Consider the following 17,409-nt stretch of genomic DNA (forward strand, 5'->3'; position numbering starts at 1 on the left):
ATGATGCATAAAGCCTAATCGGGACACATTGATGCCTGTATATGCCTTAATCTGCCTCGGGCAGCATCAGCTCTACTACTATCTAGACCGCTTTCTACCACCGCTTACCAAAGATCTCACCTCCTTCTAACAGTTAATACAGTAACCTACTAGTAGATCCTCAAGCTACAACATCAAAAAAATTGGCACTAAAATAATATACATATCCTAAGTTAAAGAAACCAGGCAAAAACACTACTAGTAGCTGCTATATAATCCCTTCTCAAGTCTCTTCCTAAGTCCACTCTTAAGTCCATTCTTGAGTCTCTGTAATCAGTTCAGAACTTCAGATTAATTGATTATTCCGACATAAAAACAAAAGTTGCACGATCACACTCCAATATTTACTATGTACTAAGCACTTAGTACTAGTAGGTAGCCATTCTCCTATTCCAACATTCATAGTTATATACCTGCGCATATATCACACTTCATCAAACTCTGATCTGCCAGTGTCAATGTCTGCCTCAAGAGGGTGTACAAATGAAGGTCTCTTGATGACCTTGTGCCCAATATACAACAGCAAAAATAATATCAAGCTCAGGTAGTTGATAAAGAAGTTCGTCACACTGAAACTCGGCATAAAGGAAGTAAATCCCTGCGTAATAATGATCAAGACATTGAAAAAGAGTCCGTACCAAGACAAGTATGGTTGCCAAGTCGCTTTGTAAGGTAAAGTGTCTCGCGAAATTCCACGTGCCTTCAATGCACGCATGAAGCCAAGGTGACAGACAATAAGAGATGTCCAGGTAATGAACCCTGCTAAGCCGGCAATTTGCAGTAGCCAATTGAAGACCGTGCTGCCTGCATTGGACACATTCAAAAAGCCCAGTAAGCCAAAAAGAGCCGTAAATCCAACGCTAATATAAGGCACTCCCCACTTAGTTGTTCGCGCGAAACAACGCGGCGCAAACCCCTCATAGGACAGGCCAACCAAGATTCGACTACCACTGTAAACATTGGAGTTTGCAGCAGAGAGCACCACAGTCAATAAGACAGCATTAATGATCGACGGTAGAATATTCACGCCGGCGCGTTTGGCCGCAATGACAAAAGGTGCTGAATTCGCGTTATTGGCACTGGCGCCGGTTCCTTCACTACCAGTCAAACGTGTATCGGTGGATGGAACGACAATGCCAATGAAGAAAATCGTTAAAATGAAGAAAAAGATAATGCGAAAGAATGACTTGCGAATAGCAGATGGAATCGTCTTCCGTGGGTTTTCAGTTTCGCCCGCTGCAATTCCCACCAGCTCGGTTCCCTGATAGGAGAATCCGGCTTTGATTAAAACGGCCCAGAAGCCGATGAACTTTGCAAGGGCGTCTTGATCAGGGTTGCTTAGTAGGTATGGATTGAATGGACCTGGGTTTACCCAATACCGAAATCCAATATATCCTTCCTTGCCGACTCCGGCATTCATACAGATAGCAAATATCATAAATCCAATAACAGTGATTACCTATATAAACAATCAATCCAAAGTTAGTGACCTAGAAAGCAAATCTTGAAATATCTCAACTTTTTCAAGATCAGAGGGCCATGACTTACCTTAACACTAGATAGCCAAAACTCAGTTTCACCATAATAACTAACAGGCATCAAATTCAAAACAATAATCAAAACCCAAAAGACTGCAATAAATACTGCGATAGGAACAGACTTCTCCCAGTATTGAATGATCATTCCAGTGGCAGTCAACTCCAAAGCAAAAGTGGATGCCCAGGAAAACCAGTATATCCACCCCATGGCGAATCCAAGACTGGGATCCACCAGACGTGCTGCATATGAAGCAAATGCACCGGGTATAGGGAGAAAAGTCGCGACTTCTCCGAGCGAAGTCATGACGGAATATACGATTGTTCCCACAAAGATGTAGGCGAGTAGAGCACCAACGGGGCCGGCATAGGCGATTGCCGTTCCACTGCCAATGAAGAGACCAGTTCCTATAGTGCCACCTGTGTATGTGTATATCTTGATTAGATCTAGGTCCTGTGAGTAGAATCGGGGAGAATAGACCAGGGCAATCTTACCAATGGCTATCATCGATAGATGACGACTTTTCAATCTTCGCTGCAGCTCGGGCAGTTGATTCATTTCACCCGTCACACCTTTTTCTTCAGCATTAATGTCATATTGCTCCCCTTCATTATCTCTGGAAATGCAGTCATCGTGGTTCTTTTTTGGTAAATCGGCATGGTCGGGGGAGATCTCATTAATCATTTTTTCAACAATGTTCCAAGGAATAGTACGTAGAGAAAACGATCAATCGCGGTAAGAGAAGATGAGCAATCTCCCCGAATTGAAGCTAGTTATGTATTATATTCAATATCATAAGCTATGCTCTCTCTGCGGGGTGTTCTTCCACATTTCCGGGGCCCCAGGAAACTCCGCATTTCGCCGGGCCGGGGAGTGATTCCAAGGATCGTCCATGATCCACAGCTGCGACCGAAAGAGAAACTGCGCGCGAAAGGAACAGTGGGCCATTGAGTGTTTGACCATTGAGCACCAGAAGATATCTTGTGGAATCAGGCTACTCGTATTGTGCAGCCTTATTCACGACGTATTTCCCCCGCAGTACGCAGCAGTACCGGGCCGGTGGTCAAGAAAGGTGCATCCGTTACAGGAAAGACATGGAAGTTCCTCTATTCAATTCAATCTTGTTTCAATTTCCAGCGCGGAGTATTTGCATTGGGATGAACTTTGACGGAATTTGGATGATTGCGTACTGATGTTATTTCAAGGGCTTTAATTCAAACATAAACAACTACTAACTACTAACTAGGTCACTCTCATCATTATTCATGCTAACACGTTACACGGGTCATATGACGCACTAAGCCCAGATCGGGACGCACTTTTTTATCTGCCAGTCCGCTTTGGCAGAAAGAGAGGTCATGTGATTTTCCTACGTAACATGTCCTTAAATGACCTAGTAGTTAGGGTATATAATAAATTATTAATAAATTATGGTAAATTACTACTATTTACACGGACCCGAGCGTAGTGGCATGTCCCCCCAAATTTGCCTTATCCGACTTTTCTGTTGTTGGATTTTGGCTTCCTTTCTTTGCCACTTTCGGATGCGGACATGCAGATAGTTAAACTTACTACTAGTAACGCATGTTTTAGTTTTTTCATTACTCATTTTGGTTTAGTTCTCGTTCTCAATATGAATCTAAACACTTATTCCTCCAATCATTCTTTCTTTTCTAAACCAAACCGCCAGCTATCGACTTTGATTTCAAATATCAATCATCTTCCTCCCCAGAGCTCTGTCATTTCCTTTAATGTTGAATTCAATACCACCATTGGCTGTCAACTCGATGGAAGCTCTACGTTATCCTGTCAGATCCTGCCTTGTACGTCCTGACAAGGTGGTCTGTCTAGACGAGCAGATTAATCCCGGTCCTGAAAGCATCTCGAGAACTACACTCGCTGGACTTCCTCCTGAACTGTTACTTTCGATATTAGATTTCCTTCCGGTTGTTGACATTCTTTGTGTTGCCTTCAGCCGCAACATTCGACTCTATATGTTATGCCGAAGACAAATGAGCCGGCTTGAAACAACACAAGACGACAAGATTACTGTCTTGAGGCGGTTGGAACGAGATCAACCAAAATACTTTGCTTGCGACTTCTGCGAAACTCTTCATCGGTTCGATGGATCTGACAGCTTCGGACTCCATAAGTTGTATCACCAAAGAACTTGTCCAGTTCCGTGCCCAGAAGACCATCTATGGTTTCTTCCCTTTCTGGGCTTAAGAACCCATAGTTCCCATAAACATGTAGCCCAGCAGCTTGTATTCATACAGGCCAAGCTTGCTATGAAGAGGTATCACTATGGCCCAACATCCGGGGTCAGTACTCGCTCTCTAGGCTACACACAAGTCCGCCACTCACCACTGTTTACAACATCGCTATTCTCAATTGAGGCACAGATATGTCCTGAGCCACTTGGTCTTTATATCAGGATGCAGGATATAATAGTCGTCAAACCAAAGGGGCCTGACCCGAGGTACGTGTTGAATGATTTTTTGGGTGATTTTGAGATATGTGCGCATGCCCACTTTTCCGATTTCCTCGACCCTATGGTGGGTGAATTTCAAGCAGGAGGGCAAAAATCGATTTTTGAGTCATTGATGTGCGGAAGGTGCAACACAGAGTGCTGTCTTGACATTACGCTGATCGACAGCAAGGTCACTTTCCTCATGACAAGATGGATCAATCTAGGCCCTTGCCTTAGCGCCGACGATATATTGTGGATGGCTCATACCCTGCAGTTCCATAACATGGGGACGGTTCGGGGTTTACAGACATACTTCGACATTCCAGCACACCTCTTTACAAATCCCCGCCAATGTTATGAAGAAACTGCACCTCAAACATACAAGGACTTGCAATCTCATAACCTCGCTTATCTCAAAAACCAGCGATACAAAAAGGTTATGCGACTAGATACACGCAGTGATGTGTACTGGGTCCCACATGAAGAGTCTCTCACTAGGCGTCTATACAAGCACTTGGGCGGCAGACTTCTTTGGAGTCTTTTAACCAGAGTATTGCTTTAACCAAATATTCATTGAATTGATTGAATTTGCTATTCAAATGTTGTCAAGGCTAGGGTAGTTTGACCCAGATGTCTGTTAGATACATGTAAGCCACGTTCAAAATCTTACTACTTATACACACATGCATGTGCATGTGCATATGCCACATGCAGTTGACGCACATGCACGTATAGTGACTTAGATATATATACATGTGTACATTCAAACCAATTGATGTTCATCTACACATGCATATACATACATAATATGTACCTACTCAGGTCAACAGATACTTCCCTTGAGCACTTGAGTACATTGATGTTTTAGGTACAATCCAGATACGAACTTGGTACTTCTTTTATCATCCAAGTGTTTCAAGGATTAACCCTGGGAATTTAGACTGAATGACCTTGGAATCAATGTGTTGACGGGTAAATTTCAAGGTCGGACCCCGGGGCTATTATGGCGGACATCCCCGTAAACCCTGTTCAATGTTACTAGTAGATATTTCGCAACCTTCCAACATTTGAATATCAATTGTAAAGTTGCTGAACCAGGTAAGCGTTGCGCTGCTTTTGAGGTTCTCTCTTTTGGTATTTGAATTTTCGTATCCCCTCAAAGTGCTCTACCTATATGGACATCGCGAAGTTGAAATCAAGGTTTTCTTTGCCTCTTGGCCTCTTTTCCTTTGGAATTTTTCCTTTTCCTTTTGGTTTCGGAATTCTGGAATCTACATGTATACGTACTAAAAGCTGAAATCCAACCTTGGAAGGTGCCAGTGGCAAAATTCAAATGTTAAAGGGTCAACGCAATCGAGTGTTTGGATGGTGTGAAAGGCGAACCCCACCACCTATGTAGACTAACTTGAAAATTATGGGGCTTTTGTTTTGGATCGATTGATATTGCAACCCTCGGCACATGGGCAGCAGGGTCCAGGTGCCGACGCTGCGACGCACATTCTTAGGGGATATATCCAGATATCGGGTAAGGGACCCTGGCAGAGACAAGAACAAAGGAACAACCTTCCAAGGTAGGAAAGGTACATTTAAGAATAGGGGGATGACCGGATTAAAGTTGCTATTGGGGGGAACTCGGGCTCGGGGGGCTCGGGGGGTAGGACCGTAGCCTGTAGGTATCGTATCGGGGGAAAAAAGCTTGGCATGTTGCTCTCGTGGCGGGAAAGTATACTTTCCCTTGTCAGAAACCACCTATCAACACCCAACTTTGAAACCAACAGGGGGTCTGGAGGCGGAACTCCGGCGGGCTAAGAAAGCAAAAAAGAGTAAAAAGAGGCTAAAATCCTCTATCAGCTACTAATCTTGAGGTGGCGGGGTGGAAAGATGAACATTCCACTGGCAAGAAAATCTAGTCCTATCGTGATTCGGGAATGTTACATTGCATGAGATTTTTTTTTCTTTTGGCTTTGGGTGGTGCAGGGTAATCAAGGTAATCGGGACTACTTAGCTCGCTTAAATTGTTGCTGTACAAAGTGTTTGGGCTGAGATTGGATGCGCAACATTCGCCATACCTTATCTCTATAGCGTGAGGGGGGGGGCAAACTAGTGTCCCAGACCGTTTTAGCTTATCATTTCCTCCCCACATACACTTGCTCCACCCACTCAGATAAAAACACTTTGAAGAGTGGAGATTGGCTCTAGATTGTCGACATTGACGCGTAAGTGTCGTCTTTCCATCATTCAGTCCGTGCGTATGTCTTGCCTGTTCGTTGCGGAATTATAAGATGCTAGCCTAGGGACCCTCAATATGGTGAAGATTCACGTTTTGGATTGCTGAAATCTTTCATCTTGTTTTCTCCTGGTGAATTAGAACTAGCAAACATGTGTGAGTGTCAATTATCGTTCCCAGGATGAACCAAAGTTCTTTATCAACTAACTGGAATTGGAATGGCTTTAGCATCCCGAGAGGTCGCCGAAGACCACATTGCGGAAGGAGCTGGCGTGGTTGAAGTCAGCTCTGAGAGCTTTGACCTGTCAGCTTCTTCCTCTGACAAAGCCAAAGAAGCCCAGGTAGCTCAAGGGGAAGTCATATTCGATGCGTCAGAGGATGATTATCCCGCACCCACAGAGGAAGAGAGTACAACGTTACGCAAGGTGGCAGGATCCATGCCCCTAGTCTCCTTTTCCCTTTGTTTAGTTGAACTTGCCGAGCGTGCATCCTACTATGGTGCTTACACTGTCTACTCAAACTTTGTCGAGTTCCCACTGCCAAAGGGTATGTCTAGTATACTCCCCCCCTAAGGTTTACCGTTTGACCCTATGAGCAAAGACTGATATACAACCTCTCAGGCGGTAATGGTGCCGGTGCACCTCCAAGAGGATCACAAGAGACAGCCGGAGCTTTGAATATGGGCCTCCAAGCAAGTGACGCCCTGGTCTTATTATTCGTCTTCCTTGCATACATTGTGCCGATCTTTGGAGGCTGGTGGGCAGATGTCTACGTTGGCCGTTACAAGGCCATCGTTGTTGGCGTTCTGATCTGTGGTGTCGCACATATCATTCAGATCGTTGGTGCTATTCCATCTGTTCTCCAGGCGGGAACAAGTCACTCCGCGCCGCCATTCATTATTGGACTTTTGGTTTTGGCGTTCGGTGCTGGAGTCTTCAAGCCCAACATTGCACCCACAATTCTAGATCAAAACCGACACAAAACACCTTATGTGAAGACATTGAAATCCGGGGAGAAAGTCATTGTCGATCCAGAGGCAACTGCTACCCGAACTATGCTATTATTCTATGGCTTCATCAATGTCGGTGCTTTCTACATGCTGGCCACTACATACGCTGAGAAGTATGTTGGATACTGGCTTGCATTCCTGTTGTCGGGAATTATCTACTTCATGCTCCCGATTCTTCTGTTTGCTGTCTATAAGAAGACACACAAGGAGCCCCCTAACGGAGGGAAAGAAATTAACGAAGCCTTCAAAATAATGGGGTCCGCCCTTCGCCATAACAAGTTCCAAGTGTGGCGCAAGGGCTTTTGGGATACAGTAAGGCCGTCGAACCTCCAGGCCAAAGGCATCACCGTTGGATGGACTGATGCTGCTGTGGATAAAGTTTCCAAGACTATGGGTATGTTCATCTCAGATCTACAATAGATCGATTCCTTTTAAAATTACTGGTTCTGACTTTTCCTATCTAGCTGCATGTGATATATTTTGCTTTATGCCTATCTGGATTTTGAACGACGGGGGCATCGGTTCCGTCTCCACAAACCAAGGCGCTTCCATGGTTACCAATGGTGCACCTAACGATCTCCTCAGCAACTTCAACGCTATCACTATTATTGTCGCCATCCCCATTTTGACATATGTAATCTACCCAGCTTTGGACCGTCGCAACATTCGAATTGGACCAATCAGCCGTATCACTTTTGGATTCATTCTGGCCGCGATCTCGGGACTTGCTGGTACTCTCGTTCAATGGAAGGTGTACAGCCTGTCACCCTGTGGATCTTATGCATCCACCTGCTCCGAAGTCGCAAATATCAGCATTTGGTGGCAGATTCCCAATCTTGCTCTTGGAGCTCTGAGCGAGTGCTTCTGTAATGTCACCGCTTACGAACTCGCCTATGCAAGATCTCCTAAGAGTATGAAAGGCCTAGTCATGGCCATTTTCCTGTTCACAAATGCGCTGTCGAGTGCTATTGGTGAGATTTTGGTTCCAGTCACCGTCGATCCCTACTTGACCTGGATCTGGGGGGCTCCTACCGTCGCTTTGGTACTGCAGACTATCATTTTCTGGTGGAGATTCAGACATCTTGACAATGAGACTTATGTCGCGGATCTTGTTGACGAGTCTTGGATTCCAGAGGAACAGAACGAGAAGGGTCTTGTTATCCGCGCGACAGAAGAGTGAAGTAGCCATTGAACTCTTGAACATTTGAATGTAAATAGCGATTTTATGAACTTATAATAAGCAAAGTTATCTACTTGCATATCTTAGTACTTCTTGACTGCCAAGGTAGATTTAGAGATTTGTACTAGGTAATTTGATGTACATGCATGAGTGCCCAACGTTTGGAACGTAGGTTGAATGAGGGGTTCCTCAATTGAGAGAATCTGGATGATTTTGTGGGGGCTGTGTACGGCTGTGCACATGATTCATGAAGATGACTCCGCTCATTAGAACCCAAGTTACTTTGCTCGCTGAAAAGCTTCGATTAAACCCTCTTGATTGATTTGGCACGAGAATCATAATGCCGGCATCGGGTTTCTGGGTTTGTTGTGGGTGTGGGCAGATGCAAAATGAATCATTATCACCAGAACAATGCAGCTGTTGTGCTCATGGGCGATGCAGTAGCTGTGGTGACGATCCAGAAAGCCGATATTTCACCCAGGACTCCGATGAGGTAAACAAATGCGATACTTTTATTGAAGCCATGCGTTTGAGAGCTTTGGAATGAGACGCGCTGATTCAAATTTTATGGAAGGATTTGCCTCTCACCTACACAGAGAGGTTCAAAAACTGCGTTGCTTTTGAGAGAGTTGCCAACGACATTGGGGTGATCTTCGGGTTGTACCAGGAAGAATGCTTAGTGGCTTTCTACCTAGATTGGAACATATCGAGTTTTGTCCAATCGCAACTCGGTGGCTCTTGGAATTTGAGAGATGTTCTTGTTCTAAGCGGAACAGCAAAAACAGCTTACGCGACCACTTGCGAAGAATACATACAGTTTGCATGGGGAGTGGAAGGACTGAGGGTGTTTGAATCTATTGTGCACATCTGTCAACTGCAATCCTCTGGTAAGACCTTCACTCCATCAATACCTCAGACCCTGTCAATGGAGAAAGAATCCGGGTGGTCGAGAAGTTGAACCAGTCATTTTGGCCACCGCTTTGTTCGAGTCCTCCGTGGACTATGAAGGATAAAGTTTGTCATTTACATTTTGCTTACCTCCTAACGGCGTATAGAAGCGACGCAGACAGGGACATACCACAGCCTAATATATGAGGTCAAGATCGCATCTATAGGCATCAACCCAGTCGTCATAACGAGCGGCAAAGGAAAAGACGTTTACCTACTTGCAACCCTAGTAACCTGGATGGTCGCAGTATTTCACGAGCCCGCGTCCAATACGTTAAACCCATCCACCTTGCTTTATTCAAAGCCATCGATGTTGCAAGACAATAGTTTATTGTCAGAATACGCACTTCAAACAAGGAACCGTACACGGGTTTCTGGTCAGGCTGCATTCATCGTAACACAAGACAGGCCCTCAATTGTCAGGTCGGAACCAGGTTCTTGTTGGATTCCTTTATTTCCAAATTGTTTTATTGCCGAAGGATATCCGGTGCCAGAACGTGCAGAGGAGCTTGGGGTGGAAATACCCTTTGAGATATTGATTCGACTCAGCAGAATATCTTATTCTCTCGAACTACCACGGGGAATGGTTCTCAAAGGCTATTCCACAATGCTCATTCCATCAATGGGACTGATAGGTGACTCAATTCAGTGGCATTTCATTGGATCTTCCCAGCCAGGAGAATACATATCCGCCTATTCCATACCAGAATCCTTGAGATCCAACATACCTGATCTGGAGCTCAATACACTATACAATCGGCGATCTTTTGTTGGTTATTGCAGCCAGGCGTGTATTCACGTGGGTGCACGGGATTCGGGATTTGATAGCATTACCTTGTCAAATGCGGAATGCAATCCCACAAATGTGCGTATTGGTCGCGAGATAACTCCAACCATGGGAACAGGCGGCATGAGCATCTTTGGCGGTGGCATCGGAGCCAAAGTAATCTTTGCCAAGGGTCTCTTCGCACCAATCGAGGCAGAAGAAGCCTGTCTAGAGGATAGACTGCTCAACTCGAAAGACAATGCAACTATCATCTACGATGTGGACCAGAAAACCGGATTTCTGGTCCCAGAGTTGAATTCTGTTCTTCAGATTGTTCATATCTGGGCTTCAAGACAAGTAGACAGCGCCGACCTTTTATCCAAAGTACCCTTCATTCCCCCCAGCAAAGAAGGAGGCAAGATTGCACTCGAAGTCATCACAGCAAACAAAAACCTCATATTACGAGAAGGATACGCCGAGGAAAAAAAGTTGTTTTTCATGACCAAACTCAAGGATGTATTCCGCGCGCTGGAGAAGAGAAAAGAACAGCAAAGACTGGTGAATGAAAACTCGACTCGGATACTAGAGACAAGATCGATTCGAGGGTGGGAAATCTACGATATTGCAACCAGTAAGCCGTCATGGGAGAAGAGAATCAAGTTACCACTCAGCTCGAGCGATTCATGGCATAACATACCTCGCGAAAATCCCGACATGATAGTGTTGTTCTGTAAGGGAATGACCGACGCAATTAGGCCAGATGCAAAGACTGTTTGCAAAGCGTGGTGTCCCCTTCCCCGAGACAATTATCTCATGGCAAGTGCGGAGTACGTCAACATGCTTTCTGAAAAACACGGAGGGGTTACTGGGAAGCCGAGACTTGCAGCAAAACTTTACTTGAAGGTCACCAAAGATAATAGTATCTTGGGAAATTGTCAGATGAGTAAAGACGGATGTAATCATGCACAGTCCATGCAAACAAGCCCACCTCACTACCGAGTGTTCTTGAAGAGTGGTGCGATTGTTTTTGGGAAAAGTATGGCGCGAAAGTCTAGCGGTTCCTACTAGCACTTGAAGCATTGGTTACTTTATTTTTCTCGATCTCAAGAGTTATTCCCTTGAAGGTCTTGGAAGCCCATAACTAGAAATTAAGTGGACCAAAGCTCAAGTTGCGTACGGCCGAGGTTTGCGGGATTTCCGGGGTTAAACATTTAACATTTGAGAATCTTTTGCCTCGAAATATGTCAAGTGACCAATGGATCCATTCAAAGCTTGGGATTTCCAAAGGCAAAAAAAAGACTGAGAAATTTCCCCACTTGATGACCGGGAACCTGTTTCAACCAATCGTCCGATATTAACTGCACCATTTAATCCGGGGGAGTTCAGTGCGGGGGAAAAGGTATTCGAGGCAAGTTTATGAATAAAATAGAACAAAAAAAAAAAAAAAAAAAAAAACTAATCTAACTTGTACTCCAAATGTGCAAATAACTAGCCCACGATGAGTCAACCCCCCATTGTAGTGAAATTCCTTCGCTAAGGTCAAGGTCATGTGGTGTTGGCGCTAGTGGGGCTCACTTAGCTTCCTTTACCTCGTTTAGCTCCTTTAGCTCCTTTAGCTCCCTTGGGCCTTGGTTCTGTCAGGCTTTGACTCTTTCTGAACCAATTCCGATTTCTTTCTATTGGTGAGAAAAGAGTCGGCAAATTTCCACTTCCCCACAACTCACTCCGCATTTCCCGGCTAAACTATGGAGAACCCTCCAGGAAAATCCGAAGCTGCGCTCGGCACTTCCGCAAATGAAGAATCTATAAGTTGCCAGTGCTGGAGAAACAAAAACGGAAAAAAGCGTGGAAGATCTTGATTTTCTTTTTCAAAGCTTTACAACCATGCTCTTCTCAAGGATTGCCCTTCTATCAGCGGGCTTGCTCTCGCAACTGGCTGCTGGAGCGACCACCCAATTTAGCAATGCACGACGCTTCATGTTTGATGTTGATGGGAATTTCATTGACGCGTACGGAAGTAAAATCAACTGTGAGTAATGAATGGTAACACCCTTGTTGCTTCCATACCTTTTCAACCTGCTGACTTGAATGAATCCTTAGATTTGAGTAAGACACTCCCTATCCGACCTTTTAACGAAAAAGAAAAACCAAAAAATAGCCAAAAAATAGTCCAAAAATTTGTCTTCATCTTTCTAACAACTCAATCATAGACGGAAAGTACTACTTGTATGGAAACAGTTGGTCGATCGAGGGTAGCTCGGCATACGGTATCAAGAGCTACTCCTCGGTAGACCTGGTCAATTGGTAAGGCCCTCTCTCAGCTGCCATCTCTACTTCTCCAAGTCACATTGCTAAGAAAGAAAATCAGGAATTACGAAGGTTTCCTCTATGATCCCACCACCACCGATGCTTGCTCGGGATCCGGAGGCTGCGGTCGCCCTCATATCGTCTACAACACCAAAACCAAGAAATACATTCTCTGGGCCAACAATGATGGTTATGTGGTGGCAACATCCGACCACCCCGCTACAGGATACAAATTCCTTACCACTCAGCCTGCTCTGGATCCCGTGGTTGCGAAATTGAATCCAGCCGACTTTACTGTTGAGCTCATCAGTATGTTTCATGCCTTGCAGAATTCCTCCTTGTTCCGCTTATCTAACTCGTTGCAGACAATGAGGGATATATTGTCTACAGTGGCTTGAATTTTACCTATGCTGGTGCAGGCAGTTTATGGCCTCAAATCTCCCAATCCTTGTACATTGGCCACCTGACCTCCGACTTGGTTCGTTTCCCCCCCCCCCCCGATGAAAATCCCCCGCTCTCGAAAAATCATTAACATTGTTTAAAGGAAAACACTACCACAGTGGCATATGATGTCAAGTCACCGGCTAATGACATAGTCGACAACCAAGCAGAATCACCCGATGTAATCTACCGGGACGGAATGTGGTGTAAGAACGGCACATTCCGAATCATGATGGATAATTTGATCGCTAACCATTTACATTTAGACGTCTTTGCTTCAAATACCTGCGGATACTGCAGCGGAACATTGGCCGTCGTCTACCGGTCGTCGTCTATTCAAGGACCCTGGAAACGCCAGATTTTGAGCGGAGATTCATGCAATTCTCAACTGGAGGGTGTCCTTCCCCTGGTCAACCCAAAGACAAAGGAGACGACATACGTGTGGCACGGTACATCAGTTCGTAAGTTGGTTCATTATCAATTACTTCTGACCTCTGTGGCTCAAACTAACTTTTTCCATAGCCGGCGGCCCAAGGACCGGCTTTGGTGGACATATCTTCCAGCCTTTGGTCTTTAACAAAGATGGTAGCATCCAGGATCTCAATTGTAGCCCAGAGGCCACATTTGAGGTGGACTTCACCCCTGGTGAAGGAGCCACTGCATCAGGTCTAGCAAGCCAGTCAACTGATAAGAGCCCTGACCTTGCTTCTGTAAGTCCTCTTCGGCCAATCCCCAATGGGAGAAAAGCAATACCTAACATTTTTCAGTACACCACTGTCTGTGACTCCGACCAGTACATTCTTTATCAAACTTGGACCGCCGAGCGCACCGGACTCCTTGAGTCGGTTTCCGTCAACATTGCAGCCACGACGCAAACTACGGCCTTGGAGGTCACCGTGTTCAACTTCTCTTCAATCAATGCACTACTTGAGCCAGGGTAAGTTATCCTCATTCAATGTCCGCTACACAGCAGGAGTTTTTTTTTTCTAACAGCGATTGTAATATTTAGATATACTTTCAACACATTGGGCCAGCGTTCTTTTCTCCCCAGCAATTTGACCTGGGTATTTAACAATGCCACCGTCCATGTCGATGCACATGTGACTGCTGGTGAGAGATTGGGAATCCAGATTTCTGGAGCGGATTTTGCACCATATTGCCACCTCGAATACCCTCTTGCTACAGGTCAAAAGTCGGAAGACATGATTCTGTTCCAGCAAGGTGGTGGACAATATTCTGCCAGAGGTGCCAAGGGAAACTCACCTCCAATTCAAGTTCGCGAGCAACGAGGTCTCAAGTTCTGGGCGGTAGTCAACTAAGGCATATGTTTAATACGATACCAGTGTGTTATGATATTTAGATGGGAATGAAGTTCTATTTGTAATTTTGCCAACAATCATTCAAATGTTACTATTTACTCCATACTAGTAGAGTCCAAACTACGAAAACAAAAGAAATCGCATCATGATTTTGTGGCCTGGAACTTGAGGTGTCGATCGTAGCCCCTCTTGCACATGTGGCTCCAGGCTAACTAACTGCAGTTAGCTATTTCAATGTTGGCGCTCAACCCTGGAGCCTTTCCCCAGATAAACTTGCCTGGGCGGATATACTCTAGGTAACCAGGATTATTATGAGGAGAGACTTGTTTATTCAATTATGGTTTTAACACATCGATCCCCGTTAAATGGCACTCAGTCCAAGACCAATCGTGCATGTCAATTCTGTCGAACCCGGAAGATCAGGTGTGACGCCGTAAAGCCCAGCTGTGGCTCATGTCAGTCGCATGGACGCCGCTGTGTTTATGTCATTGAGCCCCCCAAGCAGAGGTAAGATATTTCATGTGTGCAATAGTCCAACACTTCAACCTGATACGAACATTCTCCTAACTATGCAAACCCATCAGACCTTCACGCGCCTTGATAAATGAGGCAAATCAACACAAAAACGCGTTGGAGAATGTTCTTATGGCGCTTAAAAATGCGGACTCCAAAGAGCGCGATGAAATCTTGAACTCCATGGCTGTCAAGAACGGAGGTTTGGATCTTGCCAATGTTCAGCATCCGGAGCGATGGCAACCCGTCAATTCTGCAACCGCTGGAAGCGACGAGCCTCCCGACTCAAGCTCCGAAGATGAAGATTACGACCCCACGCCATTTTTGGCACGAGATGACTGCGGTGCACTGGGTGCCTTTGGACCATCGTCCACATTTCATGTTGGCAGTCCTATTAGTCAAGCGGAATCTTCGGAACAAAAAAACAGATCGGAAACGGATCGGCATCGACTGATTGCAAACGCGGCACTTCAGCGTCAAAGGGAATTTGATCTGCTTCATAGGCCTTTGATTGCAGGTCTACCGTCGGATCTAGCAATCCATTTACTTGACTTGCACTGGAATCGTCAACATCACACATTTCTTCTTACCTACCGCCCTGCGTTCATGAGAGACCTGGCTCAAGGGGGCCCTTACTGTTCAGATTTTCTAGTGAATGCAGTATTTGCATGTTCGAGTAAATTCTCAGAGCGTCTGGACGTTCGGTCGGACCCGAACCATCCTGAGACAGCAGGGAAGCTGTTCTTTGATCGTTGTGATCAGCTCCTTGCCGAGCAGTCTCTTCTTACTCATTCAAGCATTCCCACTGTCGCTGGTCTGCTCATGCTAGGAAGCACCTTCAATGCTCGTGGCCAGATATCTAAAGGATGGCTCTATACAGGATATGCGCTAAGAATGGTCTACGATCTGGGATTGCATCTAGACTGTAAAGAGGTTGCTGGGAGTGTTGAAGATGTTGAAATTCGGCGCCGTCTGTTTTGGGGAGCTTTTATTTGCGACAAGCTGCAGAGTTTGTACTTTGGTCGTCCTTTCACGCTCCAGCTGCGAGATGCTCGTGTTTCCCGTGATTTTATAGACACCTTTGAGGAAAACGAGTTGTGGACACCCTACATTGACCCACAAGTTCCAAATAATGATCAGGTCTATCCCTCATACCCGACAAGGATCTATTCCGTCTCCGTTTTCCAACAACTATGCTCTCTTTCCAAAATCATGACCATCATCATTGATCGCTTCTATGTTGTTGGAGCGAGCGGAGATGTGGCAAGAAAGCACCTTGATATTATTGACCAGCGCCTGACTACCTGGTATCGAAAACTCCCATCCAATCTGCGCTTCGAGCCATGGGTAGAGAATGAGCAGGAGGGTCTTACGGTAGCTGCCCCAAACAATATCATTCTTCTCACCACATTCAACGCCCTGATAATCCTGCTGCATCGACCATTTATCATCACTGGCCATTTACAGTCAACGGAAAGCCCAGCCTATTCATGGGAACGCTGCATTACTGCTGCTCGAAATATCACCAGCCTCGCATTGGCATATCGCTCCGCCTATTCTTTGCGTAGGGCGAACTATATGCTTAGCTACGCAGTTTATGTTGCATGTACGATTCATGCCCGCAACCCCTCGATTAAAGATATAACTAGACGTGGAGATGTCACATCTCCATTGAAGATATGCTTGCGCTGTTTAGACGAACTCGCCATACCGAATTGTGGCGTGTCTGCTCCCGCTAGAATCATACGACGACTAATGGAAGCAAATAATATTCCACCAGAGCCAGGTAAACATGTCTCTTATCCCCCTCCCTCCCCTATCATTGCTAATAATTGTCTATATCGACAGAGCGTGACATCGAGAGTCTCCACGAGATGGAGGTGAACTTGGACTTCCAGTCTTTCAGCACCCTAGAGTTACCTCCAGGGCTTGCAGATGATGACAGTCAATTCTCGATTTTTCCAGAATTTACGCAAGACATGGATTTATTGTTCGGGTTTATGAATGAACCTGTGGAATCTCCTTCTACAGTGCTTCCTGAACTCAATAATGCCAGCACCAAGTCAGCATTGCCACCGTCGTCAAATTAGAGGTCGGACACAAATTAACTCGGGACTTTGTTCCCAGGTCTTCATAAATCCATCAACAAATATCACAGTTCCGAGAAATAGATACAGCTTCAACCGTTCAACGTATTGACATCTGGAAGGTCGGAGTGACGCACTTCCTCCGCTCTGCCCCACAGCGGACCACTAGTTTCCGTCCCTTCACCCATTTGAAGCTACTAGTTACGTATGTGACGGATTATCCCACTCCGTTGCGATTGAAACTCCCCAAGAGAGCCGCCTTGATGACCGTAACCAGGTGGTGACTTTCGAAATCGTTAGCGCAGAAGCAATTTCGAGTCGAAATTCCCAGGTTTTCTTAGTTTCAAATGTTCCGATTGTGTGCATGTGGACATGATTATTTTGAATTTACATACATCCCTTCTACCCTGCAACCTTCAAGTTGGAAGCCCTGGAGCTTATACATATTTCAAAGCTTGTTTCATGACATCTTTTCCGTCAAGCAACGAGATAGAAGTCCCGAATCCAAAGCTACTATGGGAGTAGTCTCGGTCAGGACTGGGAAACAAGATGCTGATGCTATGTTTA

At 45.4% G+C, this 17,409-nt stretch overlaps 5 protein-coding genes across 5 annotated transcripts; 4 read left to right on the forward strand and 1 right to left on the reverse strand.

Moving 5' to 3' along the window:
- Positions 1–463: 463 nt before the first annotated feature.
- N7466_007998 (uncharacterized protein) lies at positions 464–2,259 on the reverse strand (the record flags this gene model as incomplete). Its single annotated transcript, XM_057167387.1, has 2 exons — positions 464–1,498; positions 1,588–2,259. The coding sequence occupies 2 exons, from the start codon at positions 2,257–2,259 to the stop codon at positions 464–466; spliced, it is 1,707 nt and encodes a 568-aa protein (XP_057018018.1).
- Positions 2,260–6,424: 4,165 nt separating this feature from the next.
- On the forward strand, positions 6,425–8,461 carry N7466_007999 (putative MFS peptide transporter; the record flags this gene model as incomplete). The annotated part of the gene is made up of 4 exons (XM_057167388.1): positions 6,425–6,428; positions 6,501–6,818; positions 6,893–7,675; positions 7,746–8,461. The coding sequence occupies 4 exons, from the start codon at positions 6,425–6,427 to the stop codon at positions 8,459–8,461; spliced, it is 1,821 nt and encodes a 606-aa protein (XP_057018019.1).
- Positions 8,462–10,304: 1,843 nt separating this feature from the next.
- On the forward strand, positions 10,305–11,243 carry N7466_008000 (uncharacterized protein; the record flags this gene model as incomplete). Its single annotated transcript, XM_057167389.1, has 1 exon — positions 10,305–11,243. One exon carries the CDS (start codon positions 10,305–10,307, stop codon positions 11,241–11,243), a length of 939 nt encoding a protein of 312 aa, XP_057018020.1.
- An 816-nt stretch (positions 11,244–12,059) lies between these two features.
- On the forward strand, positions 12,060–14,242 carry N7466_008001 (glycosyl hydrolase family 43 protein; the record flags this gene model as incomplete). Its single annotated transcript, XM_057167390.1, has 8 exons — positions 12,060–12,204; positions 12,386–12,471; positions 12,536–12,791; positions 12,848–12,960; positions 13,027–13,384; positions 13,446–13,633; positions 13,691–13,819; positions 13,958–14,242. The coding sequence occupies 8 exons, from the start codon at positions 12,060–12,062 to the stop codon at positions 14,240–14,242; spliced, it is 1,560 nt and encodes a 519-aa protein (XP_057018021.1).
- Positions 14,243–14,579: 337 nt separating this feature from the next.
- On the forward strand, positions 14,580–16,845 carry N7466_008002 (uncharacterized protein; the record flags this gene model as incomplete). The annotated part of the gene is made up of 3 exons (XM_057167391.1): positions 14,580–14,749; positions 14,827–16,541; positions 16,604–16,845. 3 exons carry the CDS (start codon positions 14,580–14,582, stop codon positions 16,843–16,845), a joined length of 2,127 nt encoding a protein of 708 aa, XP_057018022.1.
- Between the last annotated feature and the right edge of the window lie 564 nt (positions 16,846–17,409).

The sequence above is a fragment of the Penicillium verhagenii genome, assembly GCF_028828195.1.
Source record: "Penicillium verhagenii strain IBT 33310 chromosome Unknown utg000008l_segment0_segment0, whole genome shotgun sequence".
NCBI classification, from domain to species: Eukaryota; Fungi; Ascomycota; class Eurotiomycetes; order Eurotiales; family Aspergillaceae; genus Penicillium; species Penicillium verhagenii.